Source organism: Cygnus atratus, chromosome 1 (genome assembly GCF_013377495.2).
Source record: "Cygnus atratus isolate AKBS03 ecotype Queensland, Australia chromosome 1, CAtr_DNAZoo_HiC_assembly, whole genome shotgun sequence".
Taxonomy (NCBI): Eukaryota; Metazoa; Chordata; class Aves; order Anseriformes; family Anatidae; genus Cygnus; species Cygnus atratus.
In genome coordinates this window covers 14,844,831-14,863,525 of record NC_066362.1, presented here as the reverse complement: position 1 = coordinate 14,863,525, position 18,695 = coordinate 14,844,831, and the positions used below count along the sequence as shown (strand labels likewise).

Sequence of the window (18,695 nt, the reverse complement as noted above, 5' to 3'; positions counted from 1 at the left end):
AAAACACTGCTTAATTGACTTACAGCTAAATATTCACTTTACCTGAAATTTGTGGAAATGGAGACTTGTCTTCTTTCCGGAAGTCCCCATGACAAACAGAAAATCTGGAGTCAGCACAAAAGGAACTCTTTCCTTATTAATTCCAAGGAAGCTTTTATAATTCCCAAGAATATGGCCGAAATCGATATGAAAAAGGTTACCTTCATAAAAAGAAGTCACAGTTAGGCTCAAATACAATAAATTGTCAAGAACACTAATTTGTATTCAACTATACTTCCAAAACCTCTTTTTTTGGGGTAAATATGATAGCTCTTTAGCTCAGCAGAAAACAACATTTTCTCTCTTTTTTGAAATACATAATCATGTCCTCTTGGCAAAGTTACTTTTTGTTTGTCTTTGGAAGTTGTTAAAAACCAGGCCCAACTGCTGTGTTTTCTAAACATACACTTACAACTTTTCAAAAATGAAGCAAGGAAGGCTGGTGCCTCAGATCCGTAACAATCAGATCCCAGCACATCACTACATGGAACAGGCTTGCTGGTTACCTTACAAATTCCCAGGGATTCTGGTGCTGTCCAGCTCCTTGACTAATGCCAGGCACTAGAACATGCTTGTTCCTCCCAGAGTTGCATTACCAGTTCATGTACCTTCCTGAACTGTACTGAATAAGTTTGTCTTGCCACCCCCTGGATAACTTTGAGATTGTAGTACACTATCAGGTCCCAAGAAAGTGATGAAAAAATCCATTCTTAAGACTGCTACACCTATAGGACCAGAGTGCCCTGCTGCTCTTCAGATTACTTTATTATTTTGTTTGTTTGTCAGACAAGATGTAAAGAGTATGTTTACTTAAAAACATATCTGTAATAATGGTGTATGTATACAAAAAGATGAAACATCAAATGATGTAGGATGATACTTGATAGTGATCCTTAGGGGGACCATCCTTAGATGTTCCAGCATTTCAGGCAGCTTTTGAGTCCCCATAACCTACCCCACATCCTTCTGGCTTCTGTTGTTCAAGACAGCCTCTGCTAAAGTCTCTTGCTAACCTGCTCCTGATTACAAATGAATAACCTTTCCTTTACTGTCTCCCTTTCTACTGACCTGTCCCTCAATTTTCTGCCAACAGGCACTTACACTGAATTACATAATACTTATAGTACTATATATATATTCATGTTGAATTTAAAGCCTTTTTCTTCTTTTCCTCAAGGACTTCTGGTGAACTTTTTTTTTTATTGTAGTCTCCAATTAGCTCATTTCTGCCTTCAGGGTACTTCCTTTCTCCAGCCTTCAACTGGTAAAACTTTAACTACAATATGATTAATATTAAATATACAGTCATCTAACTAAGCCCCAAAGTATTTTCTGTCTCTTCGCATTATGTAAAGACTAATTATGAAGTAACAAGCTCATGAAACCAGAAGTAAATTTCTTGGACCAAATAAAACTCCCTCATATGTACTGCTTGATCTGGAGTCCTTTCTGGGACTTCCATAGAGAAGTAAAATTGGGGGTGAATCAATACACAGACACAGAAATAATTCCCAAGGTTTGTAACACAAAAAATTTAGGTTCTTTCAGGAGACTTGCAACCACATAGTGAGATGCTTCTTTCCACGGGTATGGCGTGGGACAAAAGGAACACAGAATGCTCATGTAACATGCTTGCACAGCCAACTTACACAAAGAAATCTGTGATTTATCACGTCTTTAAAGATATCAATGGACTATTCACAGCTGACACAGTTGTGTTGACCTACTGAGTCACTTGTGAATGGTCTAGACAATGTCCTCCTCTAGACATTGATGGTAAGTAGACAATAGTCTGGTATTCACGGACCAGCAACCTTCTGGAAACACACCTGGTGCTCTTGCATCAGCTCGTCAGTCAGATGACCGAAAGTAGCAACCCTGCAAGAGTAGCTCCCCAACTCAAGCTCAGGGTAGCTCTTGTTGGTTGGTCCGGGGGTGCCGCCCAGCGAAGATCTCCGATGTTGCAGAGAGTATGAGAGGTTGATAATTTCCCCAGTTTTAGCTCATTAGTGGGTGTGATTAATCTTAAAGGTGCCAATCCCTTGTCAATTGTCAAGTGTGCTTTGCCCCCTGCTTTAATATGCTTTAGCATGCTCATATGTAAATTGCTTGCTCTTTTAGTATACTCACTTTGCTGAGTACGCTTATGTTTAAAAGGAAAAATAGAAGTAGATGTTTGTGTAGCTAAGGTTCACTGCTACTATAAAATTACTGCAACCTGGCATTCAGTTTGTTGTCACTTTGTGTTCTGGTATACAGGGAACCCTTTTGTCCTGGGACAAACCATCCCACAGACTTCAGTAGCAAAACCACTACACTCCACGTACACTTTCTAGGATTTTCTACTGGTATATAAACCAATTATATTCCTCCAGTAACGCACAGTCCAGTAACATCTGAATTCTGACAGCAGATAAAACTCCACTGGACACACTCAGAAACCCATCCACACTCCAGACAGGTGAATAGATGTCTCCTTTTTAGAGTTTTTTGGCTTTTAGATCTTGTATCTAGACATAAAGATTACTTTTACATTCCTCATGACTTAGTTTGTAACAAACTCGTCCTTGGAAAAGAACAGCATCGTTTATGATAAATATCTAGAGCTTATAAGAAGGCCAAAAGGGGTGATGATAGGCTTCAATGTCACACAAGTACCTGAATTTGTAAGCAATGCTGACAGAACTGGATTCTTTTTCTTCATTCATTGTTACATGAATTATTTACTAGATTAAAATATAAACCTAATGAAGTGTAGACAGTCCTCGCATCTCCTATGAAAATCTGAAAAAAAACCAACAAGCCCAAACTCACCGGTTTCTGTAATCATAATGTTATCGTTGTGCCTGTCTCCTATTCCAAGTACAAAGGTTGCCACACAGTATCCAGCACAGGAATAAACAAACCTTTCCACAGCTGCCTGAAACTAAAAATAGATTTTAGAGATGTTAAATGCTTCAGTGCTAGAAACTAACATTTCTTCAGTCATTCTCAAATTCATATGCCTTTCTGGTGATGCTATCAAGCAAAAGTTAAACAAACTGTCTTAAAAAGAACACTGTTGCACAGCAGAGATTAAGATCACAACCCTGCATTGCACTGCCTGTGGCTCTACACCTTAGCTCAAATAAAATAAGTGTGCAGTTGTCCGCACCTTCTGAGAAAGAATAAGGGGAAGGGGGGGGGAGAAATGCTGCACAACAGCAGCTGGGAGAGAGAGGAGAACCAGCCCTGCAGACCCCAAGGTCAGCGCAGAAGGTGGGCAGGAGGTGACGGATGGACCCAGTGGTACGGAGCCATATTGGAGCAGTTCTTGAAGAGCTGCTGCCTGTGGGCAGCCCCTGCAGGATCAGTTTGGGAAGGATGGCATCCCGTGGGAGGGACCCCCTTTCGGAGCAGGGACAGGGAGTGACCGTGAAGGAGTGGGGGAGATGAAGTGTTAGGGACTGACCGCAGCCCCCATATCCCTGTTCACCTGTGCTGCTTGGGGGGAGTTATGTAGAAGACAGTGGATGGGGGGGGGGGGGGGGGGGAAGGTGTTTTTAGTTTGCTTTTAGCTTCTCACTGCTCTAGCTTGTTAGTAACAGGTAATAAATTACATTAATCTCCCTACTCTGAGTCTGTTTTGCCTGTGACAATAATTGTTGAGTGATCTCCCCATCCTTATCTCAACCCTTGAGCCCTTTGCATCGTATTTTCTCCCCCTTTCCCTTTGAGGAGGGTGAGTGAGAGAGCGGCTGTGGTGGAGTTCAGCTGCCCAGCTGGGTAAAAACACAATGGGGCATCCACAGTTCCTCTGGGCAAACTGTTCCAGTGCCCCACCACCTTCTGAGTGAAGATTTTCCTCCTAACATCTCACCTAAATCTCTCCTCTTTTAGTTTAGAACCATTTTCCCTTGTTCTGTCTTTGTCTGCCTGCGCAAAAAGTCGTTCTCCATCTTATTTATAAGACCACTTTAAGTACTGAATAGCTGCAATATCTCCCCTGAGCCTTCTCTTCTCCAGGCTGAACATCCCCAGCTCTCTCAGCCTTTCTTCACAGGAGAGGTGCTACAGCCCTCTGATCATCCTCGTGGCCCTCCTCTGGACCCACTCTAACAGCCCCACATCCTTCTTGTGCTGGGGGCCCCAGACCTGGATGCAGGGCTCCAGGTGGGGCCTCACAAGGGCAGAGCAGAGGGGCACGATGCCCTCCCTCCCCTGCTGGCCACCCCTCTGTTGATGCAGCCCAGGACGCAGTTGGCCTTCCGGGCTGCAGGCACGCACTGCTGGCTCGTGTCGAGCCTTTCATCCACCAGAGCCCCCAAGTCCTTCTCTGCGGGGCTGCTCTCAGTGAGTTCTTCTCCCAGCCTGTGCTCATGTCTGGGACTGCCCAGGTGCAGCACCTTGCACTTGGCCTTGTTGAACCTCATTCAGTTCACGTGTGCCCATTTCTCAAGCTTGCCCAGGTCCCTTTGGATGGCATCCCTTCCTTCTGGGGTATCGACTGCACCACTCAGCTGGGTGCCACCTGCAAACTTGCTGAGCGTGCACTCAATCCCACTGTCTATGTCATTGACAAAGATATTAAACAGCACCGGTCCCAGGACAGACCCCGGAGGGACACCGCTCGTCACTGGCCTCCACCTGGAGAAAGAGCCATTGACTGGAACTCACTGGGTGCGGCCTTTAAGCCAACTCCTTATCCACTGAATAAGAATATGGAATTGGCCTCCTAAACAAAGGAGTTGTGAGTATCCAAACCTGTATTTAAAATACTCTAAAAACCACACTGCCTCTCAGCGCTCCTAGATGTCCTTTCAATCTGCTCCTCATGTATCACTTCTAAATAACACTGACAAAGGAGCCATTTCTAAAGCATTTTGTTACTCAGGAGCCCGGCTGCCAGCTGGATGCAGAAGGCTCTTTCACAGACACTCACAGCTGAGCACAGGGAAAATGAATAGATTTTTCAAACTCCCTTAAGTAACAAAACCGTAAACACAACCGTGTTATGGTTAGGAACCCTCAGTTAGTAGGGTGCATTTTAAAACCCCGTGTGCTGGTTTAGGCTGGGGTACAGTTAATCTTCTTCATAGTAGCTGGTACGGTGCCATGTTTCAGATTTAGGAGGAAAATAATGTTGACAGCACACCAATATTTGAGTTGTTGCTGAGTAGTTCTTATACAAAGTCAAGGACTTTTTGGCTTCTCATATCACCCTGCCAGTGAGGAGGCCGGGCGTGCACAGGGAGCTGGGAGGGAACAGAACCAGGACAGCTGGCCCAAACTGGCCAAAAGGATATTCCATGACATCCATATGGATGTCATGCTCAGCAATAAAACTGCGGGAGTTGTCTGCCGCGGGGGGCTACCATTGCTTGGGGACTGGTTAGACATCAGTTGGCTGGTGGTGAGCAACTGCATTGTGCATGACTTGTGGGTTTTTTTTGTTTGTTTTGTTTTGTTTTTCTTTCATTTTCTTTCCTAATAAACTGTCTTCATTTCATCACACAAGTTTTACATGTTTTTCCCCCGATTCTCTCCTCTATCCCACTGCGGGGCAGAGTAAGCAAACAGCTCTGTTGTGCTTAGCTTCCTGAAGGGTTAAACCACAACACCCTGTTTAAAAATTCAAAGAACTCACCTTCTCCTCAATGACGCATCTTTCCTTCAGCCACTGGTTTAGTATTTCATCCTTAAACGCACCAGTATTACCAACTGTACTCTGCTGGATTTTGGCAATTGTTGTAGCATCTTTCACAATTTCGATCATTCCTACAGAAAGGAAGGGAGAAGCCAGAACTTATATTAAATGTACATCAAAGCATATACAATATGCAAAATAATATTTTAAACTGTATTTTTTTATATCAACTGCATAATTTCATTGCTTGTGAGCAGCCGTTTATTTTACAAGCAACAGCGGTTCTTGCCCACTCCCAGCTGAAGCCAGCCAGAGCTCCGAACTACCCTGGCACCCTAAACTCTTCCATGAGAATGTAAAACCTTTTAAAATGGTAAGAATCACGCGATGAGTGTACATGAAGCTGCATGAGGCTTTTCCTGAGCAGAGGAACTACCTCTCCTGTCTTGATCCCCTGCTGGAGCCCAGGTACCATCCACTTTCTGAAAAGCTTCTCCCCAGCTTCACTGATTTGAGGAGCTGAAGAGAAGCCACAGTGTTGGGGTAGCCTGGAAACAAAAGTGATACTGGAGGAGCAGTGATGCAGGCAGAGCTTTGAGGGCCCTCCCACAGTAAATCCAGTTTAAGCTTACATGTGCATATACACTAAAAGGTTCAGGAATACCAGCGTGCCAGTGGGTTGCTGGTGGAAAACTCTTGCTGTTGGGGCCTACATGTTGGTACAAGTCAGTAAGGACACGCTGTTCTTCACCAGGAGAGAAACACGATCCAATAACCAGTCTTTTTCCCACTGGCCAAGGGAGGGTCAACAGCAGACAAGGGTGAAAGTCCCTAAACTGAACAGATCCTCACAAAGGCAAATCAGTGCATCACAGCAATATGTGCAGAAACGTGGACTTTTACCGTTCATACTAACAAGTCATGTGAGAAAAGGGTACCCTAGAGAGAGAAAGCAGAAAGGGAGGCTGCCAATACAAAGCTGCACTGTAGCCAAGACCAGCATATGCAGTCTCCTCTTATATTCTATATGCCTGTATGAGGGAAGGTCGGATTTTAGTTGATGTTATTTGGTAACTGGAAATATATTTTCTTCCTCCAGTTCAAGTTCAACGAAGTCTTCTAGGTAAAAGCTTGGCCTCAGTTCCAGCTGAACGATAGGCAACCAACAGAAATATCCCTTTCTGTCAGAAGTGACTCAAAGCAGTTTCTGATCTGGATTCAGTTTGACTATCTGAAACAGATGAATTTCTATCTATTCATAGTCCTACCCTTTTGCAAGTACTGAATTATGTGCAAATTTTTCAGTAACAGAAAAACAAAATAGTAATCTTCTGCTCCATGCATAGATAAATTCTCTTCTGCCTTCCATGCATAAACAAATTCTCCCCTGGTGGAATTTCCTCTGTCATGAAAAAGACGTGTTTTTTTTTGTAACTAAACTATTGTAGAAATATGACCTCCGAAAACCACCACCACGAAATTAAAAAACTCGGCATTTTGGTTTGTGCTTGTCAAGCTATTGCTTTCCTCCTCAGTGAGCTCCAGATCACATTCCAGCTGTTGAAAGGCTTCCCCCGTCTGTGCTCACAAATCTCCCTCTACCGGTCAACAGCTTCTTGATTCCAGGGGAGTGGAGCTGTTGCAGGAGGCATCTTCTGCTTTCATTTTCATTTTCAACTTCTCCCAGCAAAGCTGTATTGATTAGCAATGTGAAAAGTCCGCAGATTTTAAAGCAGATGCTCATGAAAACCCTTTACTGATCATTCTCCACTGTAGTGCCAAAAGACTGATACAAAACCTACACAAAATGTTGCAGTGATTATTCTGCCTGAGTAAATACTTTAAAGGCACCATGGTAAAAAATAAAAAAAATGCTGAAATAGTAAATCTCTACTGGCAAATCCCTCTGAATACAGATCTGTCTCAGTAGGTATGGTTAGTCTTAGAGAAGGCTTCAGTTACTGGGATAGAGGATCTCAACTGAGCTGCATTCAACTGGGAGGAATCCACAATGTTTCTAGGGACCTGTGGTACTAAAGCAGGTGACTTTTGCATTATGTGCCAGCTTGAACTTTTTAAATTTGGCAGTGATACAGCTTAGTAAGTAGTGATAATTGCTCTGCAGAGCCAGGAACATATGGCAACGTCAAGGGGAGAGATAATAGGGTATGATCTTTTACCGGTGATACATGGAAGAGAAAGTTCTTCCCCCTGAGGTCTATTTGGCAGCAGCAGTGGAGAGGGCAGATGTTTCCAAAACTGCAAACTGCATTAAATGCAGATGTCTTCAGCAGACTGAGAAAGATCTATACAGGAGGGGATACCAGCCAGGTGTCAGGAAATCTGTAAGACACTCGGCTGTTTCCATATACTCAGTGTAAAATGTGGTATTGTCCTTGTGTAAATACACGGAAAATGCCCCAAGTTTCATGGAAATATTATGAGGTAGGGAAGAAGCAGCTTGGAATAAAACCACAAATGAGTACCATGAAGTAATGTTTGCATGTCACCACTCTTTGGTTTTGTTCCAAACAAGCATAAGCTCTACATCAAAGTGTCCCAGATTGGGTATTACTAATTTAGGCTGCAGGTATTCTCAGCAAACTGAACAGAAGCCTTTATGTGATTAACCATGCCCCTACTGTGGTGCTGGGGGGATGCTAAATTCTTACATCTCCACCATGCAAGTAGGAAAACAAACAATTATTTCCTAATCAAAGATCAAAGAATGGGGAATCAATTAAGAATTCATGAAAGAAAACTGAAGTCTGTAAGTTGAATATGAGAATGCTATGATCTCTAGCAGAATCCTTCCACCTTCCCCAATTATTTCAATGTTACATTGCCTTAGGATGATTTTAAATAAAATTAAACAAAATCCTCAAATCTGTCTAAAAGAAAATAGCTTTTTTTTTTTTTACAACCTACATAAGGGTAAAAAAAAAACAAACACACAACTCCCTGTATTTACAGTCAAAGTGTAGTTAGTATTTTGATATATTGTGTTCCATTTCCTATATTAGAATTCTATCAATATGATTTATTTACTTTTAAAACACTTATATTAGGAAAAAGAAAACTTTTATGTGTCATGAAACCAATTATTTTATCAGTGAGCTTGGATTCTCTGCATTGCTGAGAAATCTTGAAGCCAAAAGAAAGGATGATAAAAATTTTATGTGGCAATGTATTTTAGAGAGGAAGTACATTGCAGATATTTATTAAAAATTCTTAATTTTATTGGGACTCAGATCATCATTCTTCAAATCCATAAAGCAAAATATATTGTAGAAAGAAAAAAAGCAGTAAAAAGCTGGAGATCACGGGAGATATGTGGCAGAATTTATATTATCATTACTTTATCTATCCATGCAGTTACTATCATACTGCTAACTACACAGACTAACAACCTTACTAATTTTTACACATGTCCAGGCTTTGAGTAAATGGCAGAGCAGTACTTGTTAATCCATCTCACTGATGCATGATTTATACCTGCCAAAGCATTCTTTTCAGCACCATAGCTTCATTTGGACATGGCCAATTTTTCTACACCAAGGAGGTTTTTCTCCAGCCAACTGTTCAGGAACTGGTCAGTAAAATTAACTCTACAAACAATTCTGTATTATCTGGGTACTAGGAAACTGTACAAAGTGGATGTGCTAGGATACATAATATATGCAAACTCAATCACAATGAGTCAGCTTGGAGCCATCGGAAAGTACAAATTATATATCAGTTTGGCATTTCTGGGTGTAAATGGACTTTTCTCAAGCTGATCAAGCTGCTCTACACACCATCATGTGGTCCTCCTGGAAGCTTCAAAAGCAACTCCTTGATTTCTCCCAGCATAAATTCTAGAAAATAGATGATCTGTGCTGTGTTACCTAATGCCCAATGAGGAACACTGACTGAACATCCTGTTAACTAATGTTGTTGCTTCTATGTAGTACAGGGTATGAAGTTTTAGGTCAGGAAAAAACACAAATGTTTTGTTAGTTTAACCCTTTTCTCTGTTTCATTCTTAATACATTAAAAACATCTGGAATAAGTCATTAACTTTCACCATTTCTTCATACCAAGTATGAATATATGACATTTTAAATTTCTAATTACAGTAAGCATGATCTCATACCTATTTTGTTCCCTGTAGAAATACAGCCATATGGTAGCAAACAGAGGTCCAATGATTCTGCTTCCCAAATGGATTCCATAATTCGAAGAATCTAGTAAAACCAAAATGTATACACTAAGTTATTTCAAGCTGTTTGGGCATTATTTATTACTCACACAAATAACACCACCCATACGTCTGAGACAGGGCTGAACTTACTTGTCTTATTTTGCAGCTTGAGAGATAAACACAGAAAGTGTGCAGCCATTTAAAATTATCACTTACAGAACCAGGCTTTATATTTCCTAACCTGTCCTATGCTCAGGCACTCTCTAGTGTTTTATAAAGTATTAATAAGTATCTTGTATGATTTCTACATGATATGAGATTGAACACATTAGCAAGTATACCCATTTTCCCCCATAAATATCACCAAAAGTGCTAACAAGCCAGTTTGTCAGAACAATCGACGAAATATTACTGCAGCAATAGTACCTGCCAATTTCTTTTTCATTTGTAACTTCACCCATTGCATAAATAAATCATAAAAATTCTTCAGAAAACCAGGCCATCTTGCAGGCCATCTTGCACTAAATAACAGTTTCCTTCTCTAGAACGCTAAAATGTGGAGTATGGATGGCATATGGCAGGAAAAAACAGGGTAGAAGTAACATAAAACACTGTAGTACAAAAAAGAAGATCCAGGTTTAATATCAGCTTGTCATACAGTTTAAAAAATGAAAGACGGCCTCCTATTTTATGTGGACAGTAAAGAAAATGTGTACGTTTCTGAAAAGTAAAACAACAGTCAAATATTCACATTATTCACTTTATACCTACAGCACAGCATTTTAGCTATCATACCTGTAAAATAAGCATGTCCTGGCGGAGGTCATCTCCATGTTTGAAGATGATGCCTATGGTTTCATTCGATAGAGCGGTTGGATCTGCACATTTAAACTCAAGCCACAGGGGCTTCTTCTTAGATGCCATTACTTTACATTTTTCTATCTGTGAAAGACACATTTATTGCTAGGCATTGTACTCCAACATAACACAGCTAACCTTTTCATACGTCAGCTACAGAGTAGTTCACAAACCTCCAACCTGTTATACCACACGAAGTACACCGAAATGACATGTAAAGAATGGTACTCGGCTGCCACAGAAAATCTCACTGAACCTGCAAAGCTTTTAACACTCTCCGTGATAAAGGGAAAAGCATGATTTGATGCTCTGAAACTGGATTTAACTTGTAAATCTGCTTCAGACAGAAAGAACTTTTGAACCAGGAATAAAAGCTTCTGACATAATTGGCAAATACTGAACTTCCCAACAGCACTCTGAGAGCTGCTTTGCAAACCAGGAAAATAATAGTTGTCCAATGCAATTTGCCACATCATCTACCCTCATGACTTCTAGTCACCTCGGTTATTCCAGAGTGCTTGATTTAATTCAACTTCCTAAGCAAATCATTCAGTCAAATTTATGTGGAAAATGGCACTTGTGAAAGTAATTTAACATAATAAGTCATAAAATAACAGAATAAACACTCATTTAGGCTTGCTAAGTTTTTAATCTTGAGAAGTTCAGCAATGAAATTACATAATTTCATAAAGCATACAGAAATGCATGCTTCATAAAGCATACAGAAATTACATAATTTCAAATGTTTTCTCAACTAATCATGTCTAATACAAGGTAGTATTAACACTTTCCATTCTGGAATTCCTAGTTCATTGTTGGAACACAACCACGTACAGTAAAGGCATCGAAAATCTAGGATCTAAATCTAGATCTAAGCATCTAAAAAAAGCATTTGCACACTAGTGCTTGAGAGCTGACAGAATTAATGTCAGAGAAGAGTATTTTGGGATATTCATGTTTTGTAGATTGAGGTTCTGAGCTTGTAATTTGAAATAAAACAGTTTTTACATATTTTTTTTTAAAGAAAAGAAATGCTTATCTTTGAATGTACTAGAAACACTGATTTTGCTCCTAATATCTGGTTTAGAATGTTCAAATTTCAGGCTAAGAGGATTTTAAGCTTATGGACAAGTAACACTTGCTAGAATGAAGATGAAATTAAAGGTTACCAATGTAGCTCATTGTATCAAATGTGTCTGTTCATACAGTTTGAAGGAAAAAAAAAAAAAGGCTGTACCCTATCTATTTTTGGACATAACTACTTTCCTTTGTAAATCAATTGCTTCCTGTATCTAGGAAGGTCCTGATAGGGCTGCACACTTCCTATTGTTAAGGAAAACTAGAAAATACGTTTTATTTTGAAGTTTATTTTTTGTTAAAAAGTTAAATAAATGAAGTTTAAAAGTTAAAAAAGTATACAAGTATAAAAATTGATAATATTTAAATTAAGATTTTGAAGAAGTCAGAAATTTTATATTCTTGAGTAAATAATGTTTGAATTGACTTCTGTTCTCACAGCACCTCTGTCATGCCCAGCTGGGAGGTGTTCAGCTCTTTCAGTCTGAAGATAGACTAGGTTGTAGCCTGTCCACAAAGGCACGGGTTCATTTAACAGAAACATGGACAGATATGGAGAAATAATATCAGTTACCCAAATGAGTACCCTACTGACTGGCTTGTGGGCTCCCTCTCGCTGCACATCAAGTGAATCCAAAGATCTTCATTGTGCTTCTTCACCCTAACCTCACATCGCATAGTAGGTGCAAGAGCAAATCGACTTTCACAACACATCTGTTGTTTTATTAATCATGTTTTTAACTTCGCAAAACATGCAAAGGCATGAGCCTTCATACTCTCACCACAAAACTGTAGGAAGCAACACATAAAAAAAAAGTGTTTCTTAACATATTTCTAACAAAATGCTAATTTATATCCTAATCAACATATAGATATTGAAAAAATCAAAATAGCTAAGGTCAACATTTTTGTCTAGTAAGACCATGGTCTGGACCTAAACCTTAATGACATATGAAGGTCAGAGACATCTTTAAGGTAAGACAGAGAAAGTAAATGTAGGAACAGAAACTGAATATCCCAAAGCCCCTGAAGTGAACTGAAACAGTTTTATACAGGTATTTAGTGTAAAAAGAAGTCAGTTACCTGGTTAAATCCTCAATTTAATTGACATTTAATGATTAGGATTCTATGGTGTTTTTGTTTTAGTGCATGGTAGCATGTAATTACATTTAGAAATATGCTATTAGCTACGGGAATAAAATCTTTCTGAAGCCATGAAATATCATCATATTTCATGCAAAAAAATTTTTACCAAATGAAATATACTTGCAGGTAGGAGATTCTTTTTCAAAAAAGGATTTGTACTACTTACCACTAGGGCTCCTGCTCTTAGCCCAGGATCATATGGGACTCTAAAACTTTCTGGAAGTTTGCTGCTCTGTAGTTTTTCAAGCTTTTGTCTAAGCTGTGCAATAACTGCAATTGCAAGTAAGAAAAGTTATTGAAATCAGAAGTTGGAAGGAAAAAAGTTATAGCTAATCAAACTTGTTAAGCAACACGATTTAACTAAAAGAGTCCCCATTTAGTTTTAAATTGCTTTCCTCAAGGATGTTCTGATTTGAGGAATGAAGGAAAACTCTTTAACTTGCTTTATGAATGGGGCTGTTTCAGACACAATGCTGAAGTCTTCAAGCACCTCACAAATCATGAGCCCTCTACACAGTGTTGAAAGTACTACACAGTGCTTGGTGTTCTTCTGAAGACTATCTCTAGGGTTTAGGAGATTACATTAAAATGTCACCCTTCAATTAAAAAGAGCAAAAGAACACAGCACAACACACAAAAATACATTTTGACCTTATAACTGCCAAAGAATAATTGATATATCTACTTCAAAGGCTCAGAAGGAAGACGCAACTAAAAGCACCCTGCATTTTCCATTATTTTGACCTATCTCACTGCACTTACAGCCAGACTCATGGCTTTTGAATTCTTGGAGTATTGTGTACTGTAACCATAAGGTATTCAACTACAGAGATGCTGAATTTACCATCCAAGGTTTCCTGTTGTAGCCTGGTTAATCTCACATTCCAGGAAGAAGAAAATTTGCAGTTTATTTATTTATATGAACAAGATTTTTTGTTTACATACAAACTGAATCTCTTCATTCATAAAACCTCAAGCTTTTGAGTCTTCAGCTTAAAGCAGTATGCATAATACCGTGCACTTTGCTCATCTCAGCTAACAGACATGAGCAATATAAGCAATACATTGGATATTACCCTTTGTTAGGAGAAATACCTGAATGCTACTCCAAAAAAAAAAAAGAGTTACACAATAGAGACTGAATATACATGTTCAAGAACTTTTGATGCTAAAAATTAAAAAGCAAAAAAAAAATATTTTAATGAGAAAGCTTGCAATGGACCTGGATATCTAATATATACAAAATTATGACATTTCAAAAGCTGCTATCAAATTAAGAAAGTCAAGCCAAGAGAATTCACAGAATACACATGGGAAACCTATTCTAAATGCTTTTAGAAAAGAAGTACCTAGAAATGCCAGGTGATTGATGTGACTCTGGTAAAAAAAAAAATAAAAAAAAAATAAAAAAAAAATAAAGATCTGACAGCAAGATACAGGAACTAATAGTAAAAATTAGGCATTAGCCGATTTTAAAACACAAGTGAAAGCACTTGCTAAAACAATTTCCAATGTTGACCTAGCTTAAGAACAAAGTACTACGCATTTTAAGAAAAGAAACAGCTGCAAAGGCACATACTTGGAAGACAAATCATCTAATACAGTGGTGATGAAAGCAGACAATCCTATCTAAGCTGGTAATGCTATGATCTTAAGAACTTATTTATTATCACTTGTTATGTTTAATTAAAAACAAAGAGATTACACAAAAAGTGAAAGAAAGTTTGATGGCATAATTGCTACTGGAGTACCACAGACCTAAAAGCAATTTAAAAAAATATATAATCCACAAGCACTCTAGGAAGAAAAATATATACAAGAATTAGAGGAGTCTGCATGACGGAATGAAATGAAACAGTCTAAAGCATTCAGGCTTAAAATATAAATAAATAAGAGCATTAGAAATGATAGGGCAAATAAGCAATAAGCTAAACAAGAAAGTTTAGGAAATACATTTTTAAAAAATTAAAAAGTATAGAATGCCTATAGGAAAAATTATATCCTCAGTAATCTGAGAGTAAATTAAACCAGATATGTCATTAGTAGGACAGTCTGAATGGAAGCCTTATTCAGTGGAAATGTCAATTATGTAAGACTTCTCTAACTGTTCTGCTGTAGATTAAACACAGAGATTCTTTAATTTCAAACTCTGGTGGGTGTTAATGTGATCGCTTTCTCTTGAAACTTTTCTTCTTTTCCCACATACCCTTCACAGATAATGCATTATGGAAACCACTGCTGCTACAGACGTACATCTGCAAGGCTGTAAATTCCTTTCTGAAATACTCAAATCTGACCAAATGTGTTTAGATTATATAGCACTTTCAGATAAATTTAAAGTGCTGTTTACAAAGAATACTTCATATGCATTTAGTAAGTCTTGTAATTCACATTATGTGGCAATGTAACTGATATCACATATATTGAAGAATAAATGCATATTTCCCTTTAAATTTCTTTGTGATTTCATGAAGTGTCTTTTTCAAGTGACATAAACAATTTTAGTAACAAAGGCAGTACCCAATGCTCTGTGTTTATACCATGCTTTTGATAGAGAAATCTCCAACCCCAAACAATATCTCCTAACAGCCAGTAAGTACAACAGTCAGTTCCTCAGAGGACTCCTACTTCTCCAGAGAAGGTCTGCAAGAACATCTGCATCCTGACCACCACCCCAGCCACCTCTATGTAACCAGAGCAGGAATGACTTTCTGAACCAAGGACTTCGTGGCCTAGAACATACTAGGCTGAACAAACAGGAAGAGCTGGTCTCTCTCTACTGCTTTTAGAATTTGAATATTGTCATATGTCTCATGCACTTAGTCCCAGCTCCAAGCAACTAACAGGAATGATGACAAAAAAGCTTTTAAGGAAGTCAGTAAAACAAAACAAAACAAAAAAACCCTGCTTCCAAAGCAGTGCTTACAGGAACTGAAAGCAACAATACCACATTTGTGTCTCACAGGACTCCTATTCATCACATCACAAAGCACCAAAGATGTGCTCTGATTCAGGGCTGATCCACCAGCTTCTTTGTGACCTAGCAGAGACTGTCCTCAACTCCTCCATGGTCTTGCCAAGGGTGTTGGAGTGACTGCTTAGGATAACGCTGTGTTTCTTGGCAAGTGTCATTTTTTGTTCGTTTCCAGTTAATGTTTGTGTCCTGGGTTGATTCTTTTTTCAGTGCTGGCATTGAACTAAAGGATATGTTCAAGATCTTAACCTCCCAGTTGCATGGCATGAGGTTCATGAAGATAAGTAAAAGCAGCATGAAAATGTACATTCTACAATATTAATATTCCTCCTTTTTGGGGTGGAAAGAGCAAACAAATGTATTATTAGTTCAATCACTATCAACTTACACTGGCATTTTATAACAAGTAATAACAGCACCCTTTGACTGTCTATGTAGACAGATATCTACAGTATCATCTATCCATGATTTTTTTTTTAATAAACAGTACAATTTGATGTCTATATTTTCACACCCAAAGGGAAAAACAACACTATTGCAAATGTAGAAACGCCTGTTAGTGCATACCTTGAGAAGTGACATCATATTTTTCTGCAGAAACCGATTTTATCTCCATTGTGACTTTATGCAGCAATTCAATTACTTGAACCTGTTTCATGAAATCATGTAGCATTGCTTTTCCACAGCCCCTAAGATAGGCTTCTAGGATCACAGCGAATCTCTGTTGGTAGTGCATGGACTGGGCAATCTCGCTTCTTAAAAACCAAAACAAGAAGTGACCGATTCTTTTGTTCTAGAGGTGAAGTGAAACATTACAATTAGCACATGTGACAATTTCTTGACATAATGCCAGGAATTTAGCATGAGTTGGCTGTATTTTAAAGTACTTACTCTCAAACCCCGTTTTAGCAGAAATCTAGCTAATGCACTGTCATGATACGGCTCAAATTTCACAGCCTGAGTAACACAAACAGAGAAGACATGTTAGTAACATATTTAAGGCACTTACACTTTATAGTTGCATTTAATACTTTACAGATGACATACAGAACACATTGATGTAAGAGATGAAACTATAATAAAACAGGCCTTTGGAGAAAACAATGTTGAAGAACAAATAAATGCTTTTTTTTGTGCTTCATTCAGCAAGCGCCTTCTATCTGCAACAAGTTCTTTTCAGATTTGTTATATATGGAACAAATAAAAGCAAGGCAGGGGCTGGCTAACCAGTGAGACCAATCTGAGCTCACGAATGCCAGTGAAACAACCCAACACCATTTTCAGGCCACAGCAAAAACCAATAAAATCAGAACAGTCTGCAGTCTGGCTGACACAGGGGGCACTTGAAAAGATTATTGCCAAATGAAATTATGTGTTTATAATCATTCTTTAATTAAATTTTTCGATTTGGAAGCACCATTTTTTTGACTAAATCCACCATGTCAGGACTCAGGCACTAGGGTTCATGGCTGCGATCCCCAGCACTAAAAGCAGCAGCAGAGGATGCAGGAGCAGCTTTTCAGTGCACCTCATCTCAGGCCCTCTGCCCTTCAGTCCCTAACGAACCCACAATGGAAGGAAGGCTCTGATACATACCCTATTCTGGTGGAGTACAACTAAGAGGAAGACTTCACCAGAGCTTTTTTTTTTTTTAAATGACTCTATGAACACAGACCTTTTTTCTCTTCCAACAGCCACTCCCTTCCACCCAAGCCCGCAGATATTTCAATGCTGCTGCCAAAACAGGGTGGAAACAAGAAATCAACAATTTTTTTGAAGTCTCAGGACTGGAATTTTTTTTTTTTTTACTGTTATTCTCACCCTCGCCACAATAACCAAGTGTCTACAAAAAAAGAAAAGACGCCTGTCACATGTTCAGGCACTGGGCTGTGGTGGGGAACTTGTCCACCTCACGTGGGTTTTCCAGCAGCTTCTTTCCTGTTGATCTAAGGAGTCAAGATCCAAGGAGGATCATATTAAGGCTAATGGGGAAGAAAGGTATTAAGGCAAATGGGGAAGAAAGGTAGGCATGTATATCCTGTGACACAAAAAGGGAAATAAGAAGCAAACAATCTCTGAACAGTCACAAAATCCCTCACGTGGTGAGAGCTGGTTGGTGAATGGCTTCAGGTTCTGGAAACAGCGAGCCAGGAAGCAGGGAGATTAAGGACAAAGGGATGTGCAGAGAGGCTGGTGCGTGTCCTATGCTCAGCTTTCAGAAGCATCAAAGTATGCCAACATCTAGCGATAGCTATTCAACGCAATATAATGGCTCTTTCAAGACCACTCTGCTCTACAGCTTGCAAAGAAGCAACCAAGGCACCAAGAGAGGCCTACAAAATTCATCAAACAAGTCACAGTGTCCTATGAACTCTTAAAAGTATCGCAGCACACAGCTGTATTTTTATTAGTAGTACTAAAATATCAACACTATTTCTGAAATGTAAATATTTTTGTGGGTTTATTCAAGAGGAAAAAAAAAATCAAGCTTTTTCAGTCAACCTTCTAGAATGAAGCAACCCATAAAAAGCTGTGAAGACTTGTTCCTTCCAGCTGCTAAATGACATTCAAGAAAGCCAAGCACCAGACTTGCCCTTCAAGAGTCTCATAATTCTGCAAGAACTGTCTTGACCACCTCTGCAATACTGTTTTATTTCCCCAAGCAACAACATCTTATTTAGGAAAGATAATGAGAGCTCACAAGCATAAATTGATTATAAGATACATACAACCTTTTACTTTGTCTGTGAGATTATGGCTATGAGATTATGGCTATGAGGTTGTTTTTGTGT

At 39.1% G+C, this 18,695-nt stretch overlaps 1 protein-coding gene across 4 annotated transcripts in view; it reads right to left on the bottom strand.

Annotated features, from left to right (window-relative positions):
- The window catches only part of PIK3CG (phosphatidylinositol-4,5-bisphosphate 3-kinase catalytic subunit gamma), a 39,241-nt gene that overhangs the window by 7,162 nt on the left and 13,384 nt on the right, over positions 1-18,695 (bottom strand). For all 4 annotated transcript variants that reach the window (XM_035549432.2, XM_035549434.2, XM_035549433.2 and 1 more), the window contains 8 exons: positions 16,795-16,860; positions 16,471-16,696; positions 13,096-13,199; positions 10,644-10,790; positions 9,801-9,891; positions 5,666-5,796; positions 2,854-2,965; positions 43-200 (listed from right to left, as the gene is read on the bottom strand). In XM_035549432.2, the coding sequence (XP_035405325.1) occupies positions 43-200; positions 2,854-2,965; positions 5,666-5,796; positions 9,801-9,891; positions 10,644-10,790; positions 13,096-13,199; positions 16,471-16,696; positions 16,795-16,860 (1,035 nt within the window). The remainder of the gene's footprint in view (positions 1-42; positions 201-2,853; positions 2,966-5,665; positions 5,797-9,800; positions 9,892-10,643; positions 10,791-13,095; positions 13,200-16,470; positions 16,697-16,794; positions 16,861-18,695) is intronic.